The sequence below is a fragment of the Lemur catta genome, chromosome 4 (assembly GCF_020740605.2).
Source record: "Lemur catta isolate mLemCat1 chromosome 4, mLemCat1.pri, whole genome shotgun sequence".
Classification (NCBI taxonomy): Eukaryota; Metazoa; Chordata; class Mammalia; order Primates; family Lemuridae; genus Lemur; species Lemur catta.
Genome location: NC_059131.1, coordinates 41963730 through 41983371, shown reverse-complemented (window position 1 = coordinate 41983371; position 19642 = coordinate 41963730). Strand labels below are relative to the sequence as shown.

The 19642-nt window shown below is 40.4% G+C and overlaps 2 protein-coding genes across 5 annotated transcripts in view; one reads left to right on the top strand and one right to left on the bottom strand.

Annotated features, from left to right (window-relative positions):
• The window catches only part of RTN4 (reticulon 4), a 74502-nt gene extending 64657 nt beyond the window's left edge, over positions 1-9845 (top strand). For all 4 annotated transcript variants that reach the window (XM_045549611.1, XM_045549614.1, XM_045549613.1 and 1 more), the window contains 4 exons: positions 7588-7657; positions 8145-8191; positions 8395-8453; positions 8845-9845. In XM_045549611.1, the coding sequence (XP_045405567.1) occupies positions 7588-7657; positions 8145-8191; positions 8395-8453; positions 8845-8887 (219 nt within the window). In that variant the 3' untranslated portion in view covers positions 8888-9845. The remainder of the gene's footprint in view (positions 1-7587; positions 7658-8144; positions 8192-8394; positions 8454-8844) is intronic.
• Positions 9846-10069: 224 nt separating this feature from the next.
• The window catches only part of EML6 (EMAP like 6), a 227285-nt gene continuing 217712 nt past the window's right edge, over positions 10070-19642 (bottom strand). Inside the window, exons 34-41 of the mRNA XM_045549610.1 lie at positions 19347-19461; positions 18338-18526; positions 16856-17028; positions 16262-16424; positions 14678-14781; positions 13801-13954; positions 13296-13396; positions 10070-11968 (exon numbers count right to left, since the gene is read on the bottom strand). Coding sequence (XP_045405566.1) covers positions 11944-11968; positions 13296-13396; positions 13801-13954; positions 14678-14781; positions 16262-16424; positions 16856-17028; positions 18338-18526; positions 19347-19461 — 1024 coding nt within the window. The 3' untranslated portion in view covers positions 10070-11943. The remainder of the gene's footprint in view (positions 11969-13295; positions 13397-13800; positions 13955-14677; positions 14782-16261; positions 16425-16855; positions 17029-18337; positions 18527-19346; positions 19462-19642) is intronic.

The following is a 19642-nucleotide window of genomic DNA, read 5'->3' as shown; positions in this document are numbered from 1 at the left end:
CATTTTTTACATACCCAGGATTTAATAACAAGAGTTAAGAATGTAAAATTCTATTTTTCTATATTCAAGTAAATGATAAAGATGTAATTAAATCACATTGCTATAAACTTGTGTTCTAAAATTCAGAATCCGATCAAATAAGGATGGAGGAATGTGCTATTTCTTTTTAAAGGAAAATAAATTATAAATTCACACTTTTGGAAATCATAAAGATTTAAAGTGAGAAGAAATTAAGAGAGATTTTGACTGTAAGAATAAAGGTTATCTAATGCATTTAATACTAGATGTGATTTATTCTTGACTTTTAGAGTCTATCACTTTTAGTTTCTTAGTTTGTGTGTGATTCATATATACACATATAAGCTATTTCATATCTTGAACTCTTTTTTGCAGGGTTTATTCTGGAAAAGATTTAGTATTCTGAAACACTTCAACTGATTATCAGTTGGTAATCATTGGAAATTTTTGTTTATTTTTTGGATCTTGCTGCATAAGCAGCTATTAGAGTTTCACCTTGCAGATAAACTCTCCCAAAGTTCTAACTGACTCGGAACAAGTGCTAAACCATAGTCATGTAATTTGAGCCCCAGACACTGGAACTGTAGTGCTTTTCCTTTACATAGAACTTGTCCATTTATGTTTTGTGTGCTATTGCCTTGGACACTCTGCTTAAGTCAGAGAGACTTGTTTCCAATCTAAGCCTGGGTAAAAAGGTAGTATGGTGGTAATTATCAAAATTTTTCTTTTCTGGGGGTGGGGTGGGAAAAATAATTTTTTTTCTTTTTCAAGAGGAATGTTCTAGTTTGCAGTTTATCATGCAAACAAAGGATATCATAAACGTAAGATGATTGGGACTTCAGACTCAGAAAAACAATATCTGAACTGGTTTAAGTGCTTAAAATCATTTTTTTAAACAAATGTTTTAGCCTTTATAAGCCAGTAGATGATACATTAATTTTAGCTGTGTCATTCTCTTATTTTAAGTCTTGGAACCTAAGTTACTTACTAATAACATCAAGGATAAATAATTTACTTTTTTTGTTTAACACTTAACTCTTTTGTATAGAGTGGTTGCATTTAGTGACTTACTCTTTATTAATGCTTTGAAATGATCTGAGGTCAGTCTACAAATAGATCAGTGTTAATGTTGTTTGGCATGTATAATTAGTTTTAAGAGATAACAAATAAAAATATTTTGGAGGAAATGAAATAAAACCTTGTACATATGGCCTAGAGGAAACCATTTGCTATTCATTGAAGTGATACCTTCAATATAGCTTGACTGTTGGGGTAGAACATATGTGAAAAGTCAGTGAGAAGGAGATACTGGTACAATTCAAGATGGAAGGTTTGTAGGTAGGAATTAATTGAGAAGAAACACTATAACTAGTGTCATAAAGAGCTTTAGACAGCAAAGGGCTCTCTGAATTTAGCAGTCAAAGATTGTTAAGGGAGAGAGGTGACTTCAAACAGAAGAATTGTGAGATTGATAAAGGAGAGATAGTCATTGGTTTTACAGACTTAATAAAAATGGCAACAGATGTAAACCAGAAGTCATCCTCTGTTTGCACAAGGTAATAATAAAGACAGCTATATGTCTGTAATTTAACATTTTTCCTGAGAGAAAAGTCACTCTTGAAGAAATCTCTTTAAAAACAAAATAAAACAGTGATCTGGGAGTGTTCATTATATTCCAGTTTTTATAAGTTTGAGTGTAAAGTTTCCAGTTGCCTTTACTAAAAAGAAAACATTAAACTTGGAGAAATCTGCTTTGCACAGGTATTTAAAAATAAAATATGAGGAAATTTTATGACTAAATTATGTGAGAAGTAATTTCTTTGCTGTTAAATCTCATGTTTTAATTTCTGTGGAAAATTATCTTTGAAAAAAGCAATTATGTTATAGATGAAGAAGCTAGCATAAATGAGAGAAACTGAACTTGATAAATTCCTTGTGTTGAGTGACTTTGCTAATTTGAGAATAACAGAAAGTAACACAGAATGAGATAGATTTCCTTTCTGGAACACTGGTTTTATGATGTTTTAAAATATTATTTAAACATCCTTTGTTTATTAATATTGAAAAAAAAAAAAGACTTGCATTAGAATTATAGTTTGCTACTTCTCCCCCCCTAAGGATTAGCAATACTTTTGAAAAGAAAAAAAATAAGAGAAGAAAACTTATTTAAATGATTGTTTTCCCTGAGTCGTATTTTTGGCAATCCTAGAGCTCAAGGAAAGCTGCCTGCTGACTTCCCCAGATTACAATTCATTTAGGGCTCCAAATGAATAACAATTGCTTCATAATGTTAGCACATGAAGTGAACCTGGCATTTAGATCTCAAAATCTATGGAGGCAAAAGAGTAAGGCCAGGGTATCTGTCTTTGTCTCCTCATGCCAAGGTGATGGGTATGAAGCCCTTGATAATTCAGATGCACACTCTGGTAATATACATGAAGAGTCTTCCTTGATAAACCTTGTGATTCTGCTACATGAAAATGTAATTAAACCCTTTCTTAATGTCACTGTATGTGAGCAGTACAGATTCCATCTGTTTCCACTGACTATAAGGGTACTACATAAATACAAAATACTTCCTTAATGTGTCTCTATTAAAAAGGGAAGCTAATGAAAAGAAAACAGTCTTGGCTCTTTATAAAAATTTTTATTCTGGGAGTGTATTCTGTATCACTTTTTGCCTTTAGTCACAGCAACTAGTAGAAGTCATATTCTCTCACCCTAAAGCAAGCAAAAATGTTTTTTTCAATTCCCATTCTTTTTTACTTTTCAACATAAAGGAAAAGTTCATTTACCCCTTTCAACTGATTTATTTTACTTCCTCATATGCACAGTTTAAATCTGGGGGAAGTTTGCTCATAAGTAGCCCCAGTCTTTCCAGTTGATAGATGAATTTGTGATCTTCTTTAAATAACACTGAGTTTTAAAAATTTTGTAGGAGCAAGCTTTTTATTGGAATTACTTTGATTTTATATGAATCATAGCTAGGCAAATGGAAACCATCCTACTTTCAAGACAATGCAGTGGAAATTATTCTGTTTTTGTCATTTAGAGGAATAGACATTGTATCAAGCTCTGTAGCTTATATAAAATAATGGCTTTTAAATAAAAACTTTGAAAGAGGCTTCTCTAGAACTGTCTTAATAAATGCTAATCTGTTTGGTGCCTTCAAATTTATATTATCTACAGTTCTAGATTCTGAATCATAATTATCACTGTTTCTGTTTGCAACCTTCTTCGTCAGAAATTGAAAAATTTAGAGCCACTCTTCCTAGCATGTGAAGCTTTTCTTCTCCTCGCTTATTACCTTCTTTTAGTCAGTGAAGGAGTAGCCTGTTCTTACTTAGAAATAACCAAACTCCAAGGCTTATCAGTCCTGTTATAAAAGCCCTGATGTGAATCAGTGGGCATCACTTACCTGGTCTAGGTCTGCTGGTGGTTGACTTGGGCAAATAAAAATGAGACATGTTCTGCAGATTTCTCCTTTTAAATTTTTGTGAAATTATTTTATTTATTTTGCTCCTTTGCAATTAACTACAAACGTCTAAATCCTGGAAAAGATTTTAAGCATCCACAGATAGTGCAACAGTCCATTTCTTAGTCATGAAGCATGTAGCATGAAGCTCCCTGGGCCATAATCCCCACCCCCAATTATAAAAGAAAAGCAAATGACAGCCCCAACTGCTGTGGTACCAGGCTGCAGAGCTCCGAGCACTCTTCTATCACCCCTGTGGAAAAATTGCAAAATTGTCTTCCATGAAACTTAGGGGGAGAACGCACAGCAGGTGAGTGGCAATTGAAGCCTCATCTGTATTTACAGCTGCTCCCCTCCCCATCCCTCACATCATCACCTGAGCTCTGCCACCCACCCACCTACCCTCTGGTGTCCGCGGAAAAATTGTCTTCCATGGAACTGGTCCCTGGTGCCAAAAAGGTTGGGAACTGCTGCCCTGCTGGACTCAGCTTTAGGGCTAATTGAATAAGCTTCTGAGCCTTATTAGAGGGTTCTTCTCTTTTGAAACCCCAAATCCCAAAATGTTATCTAATAATTTTACTTTCTAGGGACTAAGGCCAGGTGTTTTCAACAGAGGTTCTTATTTTTCTGTAATATGGTTTTGGACAATAAAGACTAGATTCTGTATGACACTAGTTCTGTGACTTTAACTGAAAAACCAAAATTATTAGAAAATTTCTTGCTATAGTTGCCTAAATAGGCAACCATAATGTTTCAGAATATAATCTTAAAATGTTTCACTCTGAAAGTGAGTGAAAAGCAGGCCCGAGCTCCAGAAATAGCTGACCCAAAAGAACATTAAAATCTTGCCCTTAGGCTCTTAGGCAGCTATTAACATATATACATTTTGACAGTTTCCTTTCACGTTTCTTAGGCTCACAGAAATATTAGAAGGGAAATAGGCTGAGGATGTAGAGACAAAGTATCACTAACTACTGAATGAGTCTGAAGGTGTCACAAAAGTGCAAATAATATTCAGTTTTAGAATGCAGAAAAGTTTTGAAATTATCAGAATTGCCAAAGTAATTTCTGAAATTTTGCTAAGCACTCTCTCCCTCCATTTTCCTTTATGATGTCCCCCACCCCCAAATTGAGACGTAAATCTGCAGAGCTCTTTAATTGGGTGTGTGACAACATAAATTTAATTCCCTTATTACTCTGGAAGAAAGACAAAAAAGACATGGCCCTTGCCCTTTTTCAGTACATATTTGTTAAATCTTCATTACATTTTGGGTCTCTTTCCTTCAGTCTCATTACTGCCCAAAGGAGAGATGAGCTTTGACTTCCACAGTTAATAAGTATTGCTTGTAATATTGCAAAGTATTTGCTATGGGATTGCATGGAATTTGTAGGTCCAAAATGAGAGCTGCCTGTTTACTTCTTTCAAGGGGTGTTCTTTTATTTTTTATTTTATTTTTATTTTTTTTATGCACATTGAAGACATAAATAAGTGGTGCTTATTGCCTTTTTTCTGCCTTGTTATAACATGCACATTTGTGATGGATTCCGATTAATAATGGTTACTGTCTAGGTGGCTTTATAGGTTCTGTAGTCAGACAAACCTGACATCACTGTAATCTTTCTATGTCTTGGTTGACCCTTCTATGGGGATAACAACAATATTTAACTTTTGGGGGTCATTATGGGATTTAATTGACCTAATGCATATAAAGTATAGTCACCTCTGAATAGCCTGGCTTTTAGGAAGAGTATCCTCAAAGAGGCAGGTGACATTTGAGCCCCCTAGATGGCCCAGGTGTGAAGTCTTGGGCTTCTTCTCTCCTTGTGGATTTGGAGTGAGGCCTTGTCAGTGACTGTAATGACCAAATTAGGACTTATTTTTAGCTTGCGTGTGTGCTCCTATCTGGAGTTTTGTCATGTGAAGGGTATCTTTATCGCTAAAGCAATTTCTTCTAAAATGTGGACAGTCAATTCTTTTCCCTTTAGATTTGTGGACAGTGGTGGATGAAAATAGCTCTCTTGCTCTGTAGTAAAGTTGCGCAAGTGTAGAAGTTATATTTAGCTTCTGCAATAGGAGTATATACAACTATGTCAGAGGGAAAGGGCTTGCTAACTGGAGTCATCCTTTCTGCCAGAAGTTCCATAGCAGTTGCTGAGAACAGGGCATTTTTTTTTTTTTTTTTAATTTTCAGTTGGCAGGTGTTAAGAATGTCTTCATTTACTCACTTGAACATGAGTTAAATTCACTTGTAGGGGGGACCAGATTGTTGCTATTTGTAGAACTGACAATTGGTAGACGAATCCACTGTGTCTTCCTAACCTTCAGTAAGTGTGCTTACTAGAGTTTGAACACCTTACTTAATGCTCAGTATCCAGCTCATAGCAGGCATTCAGTCAGATTTTGTTGAATGAATACATGGAGAAAGATATACTGTAGTTCCAGGGTTAGCAAACTGTTTGGGCCATGGCCTGTTGTGGTGTAGTCTGGGAGCTAAGAGAGATGGTTTACATTTTTAAAGGGTTGTAAGAACTACAAAGAATAATGAGATAGAGACTCTATGTTGCCCACAACACCTAAAATATTTACAGAAAAAGTGTGCTGATCCCTGCTTTATATAATGCAGGTGCTGACTTTACTCTCCTTTTCATTTATACTGTGTTATATACTCTGCAATAATCACTGCAGATGATGGCATCATGTTTGTTACCTACTAAATAGGTCAGAATGATTGCCAGACATTCACATGAAGGCTTTGAATTAGGAAGCAAAGGAATTGCTGATGATCAATGTTTAATAAAATTCAGACTGACTTTGTGCATGTAAGTTTTCAAGAACTGCTTTGAAATGTCACTGAGCCTTTGTATTATATGATGTCCTGAAGTTTTAGAACTGGAAGAAAACTTTGAAATTCTCTTATCCAACCATCTCATGAATAAACTAGAGTATGGAGAATAAACGAAGGACTTCTCAAAATGAAACTGCTTTTTAGAAGCAAAGCCTTTTCCAAACTGCCTCATTTGATGAGTTTTTTAAATCCCACATATTTAGGGCAGGCGCAGTGGCTCAGGTCTGTAATCCCAACACTTTGGGAGGATCACTTGAGCCCAGGATTTGGAGGTTGCAGTGAACTATGATGAGGCCACTAAGCAAGCCTAAACAAGACTGTGCCTCAAAAACAATAATAACCACCCAGAGTTTGAAGCTAGGGTACTAAAGTAGGAGAGTTTAGTCAGTTCATTGCAGTCTCCAACCTCTAGAGGGGATAGTGAAATCTATGGTTACTGTAATCTGATGTTGGACAAGTTATTGAACCTCTCTACTCTTTGTCTGCGTCTCGGTAATGATAATAATAGTACCTACCTCATAAGGTTAAGAGGAATAAGTGAGTTTATATTTATAAAGCATTTAAAACAGTGCCCCCCAGCACATAGCAAGTGTATTAGTGTTTGTTAAATAAATCAAGAAGGGCCGAGGCTAAAAGAATAACAATGGTTAGTTTTATTAATAGGTAAAAAAGTTTGAGTCCTTATTCCCAAGGTTAGCTATGGCTGTTAAAACATGAATCACTGGGCAGACAGTGCCTGATCCTTAAAATGCTAGAGGTGATTTTTTTTGGCACCTGAAATCTAGTTTCCCTGATAATTATTCCTTGCCCAATTATTGCTTGTGAGAGGTCTGAGATTTTAATTATTCAGCCATATATACCTTCAAGCGCTAAACTAGTTCTTTAAAATCAATTTTAATAACTAATTCTCTGATACTTTTCCATTTAAAAGCCAAATATGAATAAGACCAAATGATATTGGAGCTGAAACAGGTAAGGGGTACCTATGGCACATTTTCTGATCTCAGAGAAAATGGAATCAACTATTTTGTAGTGTAGTCCAGAGAAAATGGGTCAATTCTGTTAATTGTTTTCGTTAGGTTCTGAAATTCTGAATCGAGACTGGTGACTTAGAAGTGAAAGTATTACTTTACCAAGTCTTCAAGGTGTATGCCTTAGTAGGTTAGCATTTAGATGGGATGCTTTTATTTAAAAGCTTGAGAAACTTTACTTGAACTTTGTTTATAATGGGCTGTTATTTTCTTATAGTTTGCAGTGTTGATGTGGGTATTTACCTATGTTGGTGCCTTGTTCAATGGTCTGACACTACTGATTTTGGGTAAGTCTATAAAACCATTGGAATGAAAAATTGCTGGAAAAAATATTGTGTGGAAGGAACTTAGAGACACTTAATTGGAGACTATCATATCATAAGGAAAATAAAGGATGTAAGCTTGAGGTTGTGATCTCTTTAAATAAATTGCTGATACTGCTGCTCCGTTTACTGAAGTGCTGCTTTAGTTCCTGAAGACTCCTCTAACAGTTAAACTAGATAAAGGGTAGCCGTTATCATCTGATGATGCAGTCATAAGTCTAAGTGGGGTTGCCTGTATTTTATAAAATCTGTTTGATATAACTTTAAGCTACAAGTAGTTCATACAGCTTCACGCAGTTAATTCAGTTCTCTGGAGTGGCCCCTCTACAGCAGATGCATCCAGAAGATCCTGTGTATTTATTCATTCATTAGGAACACTGATAGTTTTTTAGTGTTTGTTCCCCCTAAATCATTCCAGTCTTTTTAAAAGGTTGTGTATTTCCTTTTTCAGCTCTGATTTCACTCTTCAGTGTTCCTGTTATTTATGAACGACATCAGGTAACTTCTTAACAGCTGATTTCAGAATACAGAGCTCACTCTGTTATGTGGTATTTACAAATGTATAAGTGCCAGTTTTCAAAACCTTAGAAAAATGAGAAATGTGATGGTTTGTTAAGCCTTTAATTTCTTGGCATATAGTAATGGTTAAGATCCTTTAGCAACATTATGTATCTAATAACTCCTTTATGCCTCTCTTTCAGGCACAGATAGATCATTATCTAGGACTTGCAAATAAGAATGTTAAAGATGCTATGGCTAAGTAAGTATTTAAAATCTGCAACTTTACTAGGATAAGATGTGCTAGATTTTGAGAACAGTGCCGTGCTTTCCTATTTACGGGCATAATGAGTAACGTATCTTCTTGAGACCTTAATTGTGACACCAGAGTTGCCAAAAGATGTTTTTCCCTAGCATTTGGATCATTCAAGTACACTATGTGTATTTAAGGCTTTGTTTAAATCTAATTCATGAAGCCACGGTGGCAAAATTATATCCTGTAATTTGATTGCTTCAGCATTTCATTTTTTGCACAAGCTGAATGGTATACAAGTGGTTATTGGAGGATGGCATTTTGAAAAAAACACAATACTTGAAATTTTAAAATACTTATATACTTACATTGACATTTTCTCCCTCCTTTTCATTTGTAGAATCCAAGCGAAAATCCCTGGATTGAAGCGCAAAGCAGAATGAAAAATTCCAAAATAAGTAATAATAGGAGTTCATCTGTAAAGGGGATATTCATTTGATTACATGGGGGAGGGTCAGGGAAGAATGAAACCTTGACATTGCAGTGCAGTTTCACAGATCTTTATTTTTAGCAATGCACTGTTTGAGGACAAATTACCTGTCTTGACTGCCATGTGTTCAATATCTTAAGTATTGTACGCTGCTATGTATGGGTTTAAACCATAATCATATTTGTTTTTCCTATATGAGGCACTGGCAAATAAAAAAAGATCTGAGAAAGTTGTATATTACACTTTGTTGCAGGTAGTCTTGCTGTATTTGGGGAAGTTGCAGAGATGATGGAGCTGAAAAAAAAAATAACCCTTTTCACAGTTTGTGCACTATGTATGGTCTGTGTAGATTGATGCAGATATTCTGACATGAAATGTTTAGACAAGATCATACCACTAAAGCAGGAAGGAAAAAGCTTGCCTTTCTGGTATGTTCTAGGTGTATTGTGATTTTACTGTTATATTAATTGCCAATATAAGTAAATATAGATTATATATATATCTATCTATATATAGTGTTTCACAAAGCTTAGACCTTTACCTTCCAGCCGCCCCCACAGTGCTTGATATTTCAGAAAGTCATTGGTTATGTGTGTGTAGTTCCAAAGCTAGAAAAAGAAAATATATTTCTAGGAGCACTACCATCTGTTTTCAACATGAAATGCCACGCACTTAGAACTTCAACATAAACTTCATTGCACAGACTTACTGTAGTTAATTTTGTCACAAACTCTGACTCTATGGACTGAATCTCATGCTTCCAAAAGCGTTTGCAAATATCAAACATTGTTATGCAAGAAATTATAAAATGACGATTTATACCATTGTGGTTTAAGCTGTACTGAACTAAATCTGTGGAATGCATTGTGAACTGTAAAAGCGAAGTATCAATAAAGCTTATAGACTTAAAATGTGTTCGGTATTGTGGTTTCATGAAACTGCAACAGATTACAGAGGATAGACTGCTTCAAACAGTGAAAGGTTTTTGGCTCATGCTGCAGCTATGGTTCCTTTGAAAACCAAAGTCAACAATGACCATGTTTACATAATCAAATTTATTTGACACATAACAAAAAGTTTTTAAATTATGTATTTTTTATACTTTCATAACTGAAAATAAATTCATGCACCAATACTTAACATATAGAATACAGTGCAGGATTTTTGAACATACATAAAATCATACCATATAAATGTTACAAATAAGATTTAAGAAGTTTGTGTGACACACAGACACTATTGCTCTTTAAATATAGTTGCACATCCCACTGCTCAATTCATTGTTCTTCCACAGGGTTATTTCAATGCAAGATGCGACCAGTATGAAAGGTCAGTAATACAGTGCAGGCAGACAGGGTTATCACTCAGCATCACCAGTCACGTGGTTACAGAGAACAGAATTAGGACTGCATGGGGACCCTACTGTGGGCCCAACAACCTATCAGTGGATTAATGTAAGGCATTAATAAATTGGCATATAAAAATAGCTTAATGAGTGATCTACTCCATTTAGAATGCTGAAGCACTTCTGTGGTAAATATTAATCTATTCTTTAATTGAAAATGCTTCATCTTACACCTTTTCTCTAAACCGATGAATGCAAATAGCCAATAAGCCAAGATGTAGAATTTTAGTTCACTGGCCCAAAGGACTAAATGGGGGTCTGTGCTCAGAGCCACCAGTCCCTCAACCAGCCTTCCTTTCCGTGAGCACTGTCAGCCCCTCCTGTACTCTGGCTGTACGCATACAGTGTGACTGAGGGGGGTCAGGGACAGCTTCTGGTAATATTGACTAAGTCAGATTCTGTCCTACAACCAACTCTGAGGAACTCTAAGCTAAATTACTTTGTTTTATAGTTTTGATTTATTAAAAGTATCTTGGGGCTTAGAATTTCTACTGCAGAGGGTTTTGTTTGTTTTTTTGTTTTCTTTCTTCCCAATCCAGACTTGACCTATATAGTTCATCTGAAGCAAATCAATGGAGTCAAGTCAACTACATTCTGGGAGTGGTAAGCCAAGGTACAGCCTCAGGTCACCTCATTTATTACCATTTTAAGATTTGACAAAAATCAGCTCATCCTCCTGGACCTACTTCAGCTTTTTGTCTTTTTACCTTCCACTTTATAGTAGAGATGTGTTTAATTTGAATTCTATTTTGGATTTTGCAGATTTGGCACTAAATATCATGAAAACCCATTCTACCCCCTCCTGAACTTAAGTTCTTTGCCACTCACCTTCCTGTAACCACTATTTTCCAGGCAGGTAACTGATGTCTTTCATTTAGGAAGCCGTGGCACACAAACACAGGACATGGGTAACAGACTGTATCTGCTAAGGGTCCTGTAGCCCTCCTCAGTTTTGAAGTTGTAGCACCATATGTAGAAAGGAGACAATTTGTGGGAGGTGAGACAGCAGCCCACACAACTGGAAACTTTCAAAGGCACTTAATGGATATAAAACTCTGCAAATGAAACGTTAAAAAATTAAGTTTCTCAACATCTTTATACATGGCTCATTTGGTTTTAAAAGCTAAATGAACAGAGACTATGGACATTTCTAGTACTTCAGTGCATCTAACTTAAGCTGTTTTGTTCAACTTATTTGTAAAAATGAACATTCTTGAAGTATATAGAAACATAATAGCAAAACATCTTTTGTAAAAGTTTTGATGCAAATTAAAAGCTACATATAGGGTAACTGGGGCTTTAAATTTTGTGAGTGGGCTACATTATCAGACAGGATTTGTTAATATAGTTAGTATGTAGTTTTTAGTCTCAGGAACAGAGGCAAGCAGTCTTAACATTTTAGAACTTGACCTTCCTTCTTGGCGTCACAGTTTGGAGTCCAGGTTACGGAAGCAGTCAGACACCTTCACTGGCATGTTGAGGCTGTGCGTCCCCGCAGCAGGTAGGCAGATCCCAGCAGCTAGTGGCGAGGAGGCGCCTCAGCACTGCCTCTGCAGCTGCTGGTTGGTAGCAGCAGTAGCAATAATGTAAGAGGTTTCTGGCATTTATAGACATCGCCACACAAATACACTGGAAGAACAGACCAAAGGGTCATTTTGCATGGCTGGACATCATACTTTGCTCAAGTGATAAGAAACAATCTTGCCAAGTGCTCGAGTCAAGCTCAGGAGATACACTGAACACTTCAGTTCCAAAGGTAAACCAGAGATCTTGCCACCAATTTAAGGTCTATTGCTCCTTTCAAAAGGTCTGTTATTCGTTGGGTTTTTTTTTGGCGGGGGGCGGGGGGGAGGTGGGTTGGGTTTTGTTCCACTCTTTCAGCAGCTTGAATGTGCTGAATGTGGTCAGTGAGGATTTTTGGCAATTTGACTTCATACTATCTTTCCCGTTACTTTTGAAAAGGTTTTATCAACTCCACTTGAGTCGGAGAGCCCTTTCGAGTGTTTAGCACAGAGCTAGAGAACGTAGTACGCCCCCATGCCTACAAAAGCCTAGGAGCCCTGCATTTTTAAGGTTACTTCTCAGCCTTTTATAGTTAACAGAAGTCACCTTGTATCTCCTGCACTAGGGTGACCAATTTGTTTATATCTTACTCCTAGCTTGTTTCACAATTTGGTGCTGCTTTGAATGGGTTTTTATATTCCACAGGGAGCTGCTGTCAGTACTATCTCCAGGGCTCTAAGTGCCAGAAGTGGTTGGCAGGGCAGGCGGGAGCTACGTGCTCCCAGGCAGGCCAGGAGAAAGCATCGTTGCAGTCATTTCCTAATGCTTTTAGGTGAGAAGTAGATTGACGTTCTGTATAGATTCCTTTCCCACAACCTAACTCAGACCACTAAAAGTATCAAGATGCATGTATTTCTTCTTTATCCTCTCAAGAGTTTTGCTTGGACTGAACAGAAACCTGTATTCATTCTGCAGTTAAACTGTTCAAGTATGTCAGTTCTGGAGAAGCTGAATGAGTTAGAATCACCTAGTCACTCCTCCATACTCTAAATAAGAAATGCCCAACACTGGTGATCAGTTGGGAGTTTTTAAAAGGACATATGGATTAATTTCCATTCTAACCTGATTACACACAACTGAAGTCAGCACTCTCGGGTCTCACTCACCTGTCCCTTCCCCCAGCACTGCCCAGAGTAGCTATCACACGCCCGTGAAATCCCAGGACAGCTCTAGTTGGGACAAAGGCCCATCAAGATCTGGCTTAAGAGTCACCAGACTAAATAAATACCTTACAGTGGACAAGTCCGTGCCTTCACTGGGACTCACGGAGTCTCCTGTTTACTATCCCATCAGCCCCTCCCCACACCCCTGGGTGAGAGGCAGGGACATTCTAGGTAAGGAGGCAGAGGTGGCCAGGCCTGGGGAGTCAGAACCAGATGAATCTGGTTAGTACCTGCAGTCGTCTCCTCCAGTGCTGACCACATACTTGTCGTCGTAAGAGAAACGGATGTTCGTCACGTGAGCTGAGTGACCAAAGTAACGCTTATGTTTGGCCTGTGAGCAAAAGTGAATGGAGACAACTGAAAGACCACGCTCCTCCTGGCACCCACAGACCACTTTCCAGGACTCAGGTCTCCTCCTCCCCGAACCTTTACTCTGGGCATTCCCATCGGGCCTGGACTCCTCTGGGAGCCAGGCTTTGGCTGACTTCCCTGCCTCTCGTTCTTGCCCTACTTGTGTCCATTTTGTCCACCCTCCATCCTCACTTCTAGCTTCCAAGACTACCCCACTCCAGAGGGAGACAAAAAGGTTAGTCAGTCATTGCCAAATCTCCACAGAACTCGGCCAACATTCCTCTGTATCTCCCAGAGAGCCGTCTAGAGGTGGCCCCTATCTCCCATAGACTACAGAACAGAGAACCTACAGGCAGTACGGGGAGGTTACTGAGGAAGACTCACAAATTTTTCGGTGCATGGGAAATCAAAGAGCTTCACAAGCCCAAAATCATCTCCTGTAACAATGTTCAGGCCAGCATGGGTCACACATGCACAGTTGACATCAGCCTTGTCTGCATTTCGCGGCCAGATTCCAATGACTTCGTCTCCCAGAACACTGTTCCAACAGGAAGAGGTGTTAGGAGGAAGACATATGAGGAGGTTTCCTGCAGCCAGTCATCTCCTCCCAGGGATAAGAGGGAGACAGGGACATTTTGCATAATGCAGTATAGTCACACAGCTCTTTTAACATGAAAGCATCTGTCCCCTGTCCCCTTCCCTCTGTACACTTGTGCCAGCTCTTCTTACTATCCCCCTCTTCCTCAGTCCCGTAAACTCCAAAAAGAACAGTTAGCCCCGTCTTTGATTCTCTCCCTCTTCCCTATGGTCCTCTTGAATGTGTGCATGTTGGGGAGAAGAGTGGGGGCTCCTTACAACTCCCGGGTTGGACGATCTCTTTTCCCTTGAGTTAACCAGGTTCTGATCCTGCGAAATAGCAGTTCTAGCCCTTGCACCCCTTCCCCTGGTGACTGGAGGCCTCGCTGTGCACCTGAGTTGGCCAAGAGACGGGAGATGGTTTCCCTTTGAACTTGCTGGATGGGGTTGGGGACTTGTAAGAGATTACACAAAAAGAGAGCCTTAGCATTTCAAAAGCCCAGGTCAGACCAAAATCAGTGATCTAAACTGGTACCAAGAAGCCTCCCACCCTCACACCCCCAACGTAAAGATAGCTCCATCTCTGAACTTCTTCAGATCCTGGCCACGCACAAACTTGGGAGGCTGAACCTGGGACAAGAGACTCTTGTGACCTTTTCTTCAAGAAGTGTTTTCTTCCAGTCACCTTGTCCAGGAGGCCCAGGTGATCTTGTCAATGACCATGGCTTCTGTTACCTGCTTCCCCAGAGGCACCTCATGCACCTGGCGCTTATAGGCTCCGGTTGACACCTGTAGGTGGAAGGGAACCCATGTTCATCACCTTACTCTCTCAGTCCTGAAGACCCCCCTTCTGGTGTGCTGTTTCCCAGAACACTGGCCCAGCCTCTGCACCCCAAGGGCTTCTCTCCAAGTCCAAGCCCAGCTCCAGGCTGCAAAGCCTGTGGCCAGCCCTCAGCAAAATCTCATCCATTTTCTCCCTATTTTCCAAAGTCCTAAGGCAGTGGTTCTCCAAGTGTGGTTCTTGACCAGCAGCCTTGAAAATCTGTTAGCCTACCAAATGGGACACTTGGAGGGTGGGACACAGGAATCTGTGCTCTAACAGAGCCTCCACATGTTTCTGATACACAGGAATCCTTATTCTCAGGGAACCAAGGGCCTTCGGTAGAACAGGGGTGAGGCAAGTGTTCCCACAGCAGCTGATACAGGCGATTTCTGAAGTGTCTTGGACTTGACCCTTGATCCTCTGAGAGTCTTCTAGGGTAAACTGACCACTGTTCCCACGATTCGCCAGCAAACCGCTGCTGCCTTTATCTCCTGGCCCTTCTCCCTGCAGGGCCTCTACCCCAGCCCCAGGCTTTCCTTCTGGAACGAACTAAGATCTTTTCCACATCAGGGCTTTCACACAGATGGCCTGGAACAGTGTTCCCGCCCCTCTTTGTTGGCTAACTCCTACACACCCTACAGACCTCAGCTTAAATATCACTTCCTGGGAGAGGAAGTGCATCTAAATTCAGCACTTTGTTAAATGCAGCACCCTGTACTTTTCCTTTGCAGTACATCATCACAGTTTGTAATTTTAGGTATATTTTGTGACTGTTTAATGCTTGTCTTCTCCTTTACAGAGCAAACTCCAGGAGACCGGGACCAGTCCCACTTTGTCCATCTAAAAGCCTAGCCTGCTTCAATAAATACTTGATGAATGAATGAATGAATACATCCTCTCTCCCTTCAGAGTGAATATCCAACTCCAGGCCAACTCACAAATGCATATTTGTTGAGCACTGTAGAAATCATTCTGTTTTTAGCTGTCAGTCCCAGAAGGGGACTCCTCGATTCCTCCCCGCTGGTCACTCCCCCAGGCCCACTGTCTGGTGTCCAGGTCCCACGTGTGGGGGGCCACGCTACCCAGCAGAGTTTGGAAATGAGTAAGTATAAAAAGTGACACAGGGCTTAGGTGTAGCCCCAGAGAACTAGAAATTAGGAAGCTTTGAGGGAGAAGTGATGAGGAGATAAAAGATGATTAGGGCTTGTTTCCTGCTTTTCTTACTGAAGAATAACTCTTTACTATTTTAAATTCTATTTCTTCAACCTTCTTAAAATCCTCTTAGCTTCTGTTTCTACATTTATAAAGGGGAAAGTAACAGTACTTAAAGAGTGAAGAATAAATTAGTACATTGCCTGGTACCTAATAAAGAATTAATATAAGCCATTGTTATTATTATTATTATTATTACTGGTTGCCCCAAATATAAGTAAACCCAAAGCATACCTGAATGTATTTGCTATCCGCAGAAAAATCCATCTGAATCACAAAGCTTGGGATATCTTTGCAGTAGCCAATGCGGTTCAGGTTTGTGCCCTGAGTGAGGTCATAGAAGTCAACTGTGTGTTCAGAAGAACCGACAGCTAAGAATCGGTTGTCTGGGCTGATTCTAGAAAAAGCAATCCAAGAGCATGGTCCATGAGGAGGGCTGTCGGGGGCTGGTGAGGCATGAAGGCTGTTCTGGGTCAGGCCCTCTAGGCCCAAAGACGAGGAGATCCCCCTCGTGACACATGTGGCTAGCGTTTCCTGACATTCTATGGAATTTGACAATTTCTCTGTATCGGATCCCTCGGAAGTAAGGAAATATATGCATGTAGCCTTCTGTAGAATGACATTTTACAATGACATTTTACCACACTCATGGAAGTCAGCAGACATGTCTGAGAATGAACGCGCGAGAAGTGTCCTTTCATGGCTGGCCTGTTGAAAGTGACCCTCTCACGGCCGAGTTCTTCATTCCAGCCATAGCCCTTCTGGAATGGGAACCACTGGGAGGGAGAATGCTCACCTTTCTCCTCCCACCCTGCCCAGATCGCGTACCTGATATCTTGGATAGCAGATTTCCGGTCTCGCTTTTTCCCCCAAACTTTCAGGCTGTTCACCAACAAGATGACAAACTCTCCGTTCTTCATGCCAATGGCCACCATCTCCCCGTCAGGGCTGTAGGCTGCACACCTGGCAGCATGGCCCAGGCTCACCTTGTTCAGCAGCTTCTACATTGATAGGGAGTAAAGTCCCCTGAGCCCTTGGCCAGCTCAGCTGGTCTCCAGGGGAAGTCACACACCAGGCCAGAGTACTCAGCCTGCCTTTGCTGCCACTGCAGACCACCAAATCTTTTGCCTCTTACGGTAAATGTCCCTGAGCAGCTGAGGTGGGCAGTATGTTTTGATTAGAGCAGTCTGGGGAACGTGTTTTAGGGAGGGTTTGGCAAACTTTTTCTGTAAATGGTTAGGTAGTAAATATCCTAGACTTTGCAGGCCACGTGGTCTCTGTCGCAACTACTGAAACTCAGCTGTCACAGCACAAAAGCAGCCACAGACAACACTTGAACGAATGAGCGAGGCTTAATTTGTCGAAATAGGCAGCAGTCTGGACTTGGCCCTCTAGCCATAGATTGCCAACCTCTTCTTTATGGGAATGAGTGAGCTTCAGCCTCTGCTAGTTCAAATCCTAAATCTTGGCTCTGCCACATCCTAGCTGGCTGTGTTTGGACAAGTTACTTCTCAGTTTTCCCGTCCGTAAGAGGCGGCATTAATACTGGTCCTGCAAGGCTGTGTAAGCATTAATGACTGTGTGTATGAAGAATCTGGTATACAGTGTTCAATTAATGATAGCTATTCTTAATAATAAATGTAGTAAATAATTATAAAAATTAACTTAGGACTATAACAGCTTCGCTTATTGCTTTCGTGTGTCTGTTCTTTGGCCCTTACACTAAAAATATGGCTGAAACATTTACTAGCCATTCAAGTATTTTAATTATTAGAACTTAAATGCTTTTTTTAACATTAGATGTAGCTCGGCAACATTAATCTTTCTTCTCCACCTACTCTCAGACAATTCCTTGCTATTTTTCATTTTTACCCTGGATGAACTTTAAAACTGTCTTCCCAAAACCTTAAGAGAAGCCTTGTTGGGATTTTGATGGAAATATGTTAGTCCATTTGGCAACATTTGACATTTTAAATCATTTTTAATCTTCTTATCCAGGGAAGACATGATTTGTCTATTTTTTTAGGTTTTGTGGGTTCTTTCGTGACAAGAGAATAATCATTCTCAATTAGATTATTCCTGTAGTATAAATATTTATAGATGGATATAAAAGTACAGATAGTATAGATGGAGGTAAAAGATACACAGATAAGGTGTGTGTGAGTGGGATTTTTTTGGTTATTAGGCTTCTAACGTAACTGCTGACTTGAGGCTGACCCATCCCCCATCTCTGCCTTGAGCTGGCTGGACCTCTTGTCCCTCAGCTCCTGCTGCCACGCGGCCACTTACAGACATTTGAGCTCCACTCACCTTGTCAGCCAGGTCCCAGATCCGGGCCGTGCCATCGTTGCTGGCAGAGATGAAGATGTCCTTGGAGGGGTGTGTGGCCAGGCCCCAGATCTCTCCTTCCATGTGCCCATCAATCAGGATGTTGGAAGCAGCATTTTTTTCACCAACTTCAATTATTTCTCCATCTTTGGTTCCCACTAAAATTTTTCCCTGTTATAATTAAAGTAATATAGAGTCTGGGCATGGTGGCTCATGCCTGTAATCCTAGCACTTTGGGAGGTCAAGGTGGGAGGATCACTTGAGCCCAGGAGTTCGAGATCAGCCTGGGCAACATAGCAAGACCCCATCTCTAACCTCCCCCCCACCCCAAAAATAAATTAGCCAGGCGTGGTGGCACACGCCTGTAGTCCCAGCAACTTGGGAGGCTGAAGTGGAGGATCACTTGAGCCCAGGTGTTTGAGGTTGCAGTGAGCTATGTTTAATGAAATGTGGTGCATGTATGTGATGTGATGACATCCATATTTCAACTCCACAACTGTTTTTGATACTTGACCAAGGTATGCATTGCAAACCAATGGCTTTGAGTCAGACAATTTGGTGGCCCTTACTCTTCCCCTTACTGGCCTCATAACCTTGGGGACAGGCAAACTGTTTAATATCTCTGAATTCTTAAGAATATTATTATGTATAATAATAGTAGCTAACGTTTCCCGAATATGACTATATGCTAGGCAAAATGAAAGGCACTGCCATGTACAAAGCATGTGATCGTTACAACAAATCCAAGTGCTGGACACAAAAACGTTAAGGAACACGCCAAGTCACAGATGGTTCTTCCTGGGAGAGTCACACGTTGTACCCCGATCTGTCTGACTCTCCTCAGCTACCTCCCCACCACAGTGTAATTCACACCTTGAAGGCTTGTTTCAAGGATTAAACAAACCAGCACAGGACAAGAGCCTGGCTGGGTAGGTGCTGACACTTCCCCCTTCCCTGGCCCAGGGAGGCATGGCGAGGCCCCCGCGCTTACTTTGCCGCGGCACACGGAGCGCACACACTCCACCAGCTGCCCCGTCTCCAGCTGGAAGGCCCGGCAGCGCTTCATCTCCTGGTCCCACAATTTTACAGCACCTCCTTCTTTGGTCCTGAAAAAGATGGAGAGGCACTCAGCTGTCAGCCTCGTCCTGAGACCTCCCCATGAGCCCCACCCCTCTCTCCCAGTCGGGAAGGTCCTGGCCACCACGGCCCGGGAAGACAGGCCCTCCAGGGCCTGGGCCTCCTTCTGAGGCCCTGCTGATGAGCGGCCATACCTCCCCAACTTGCAGA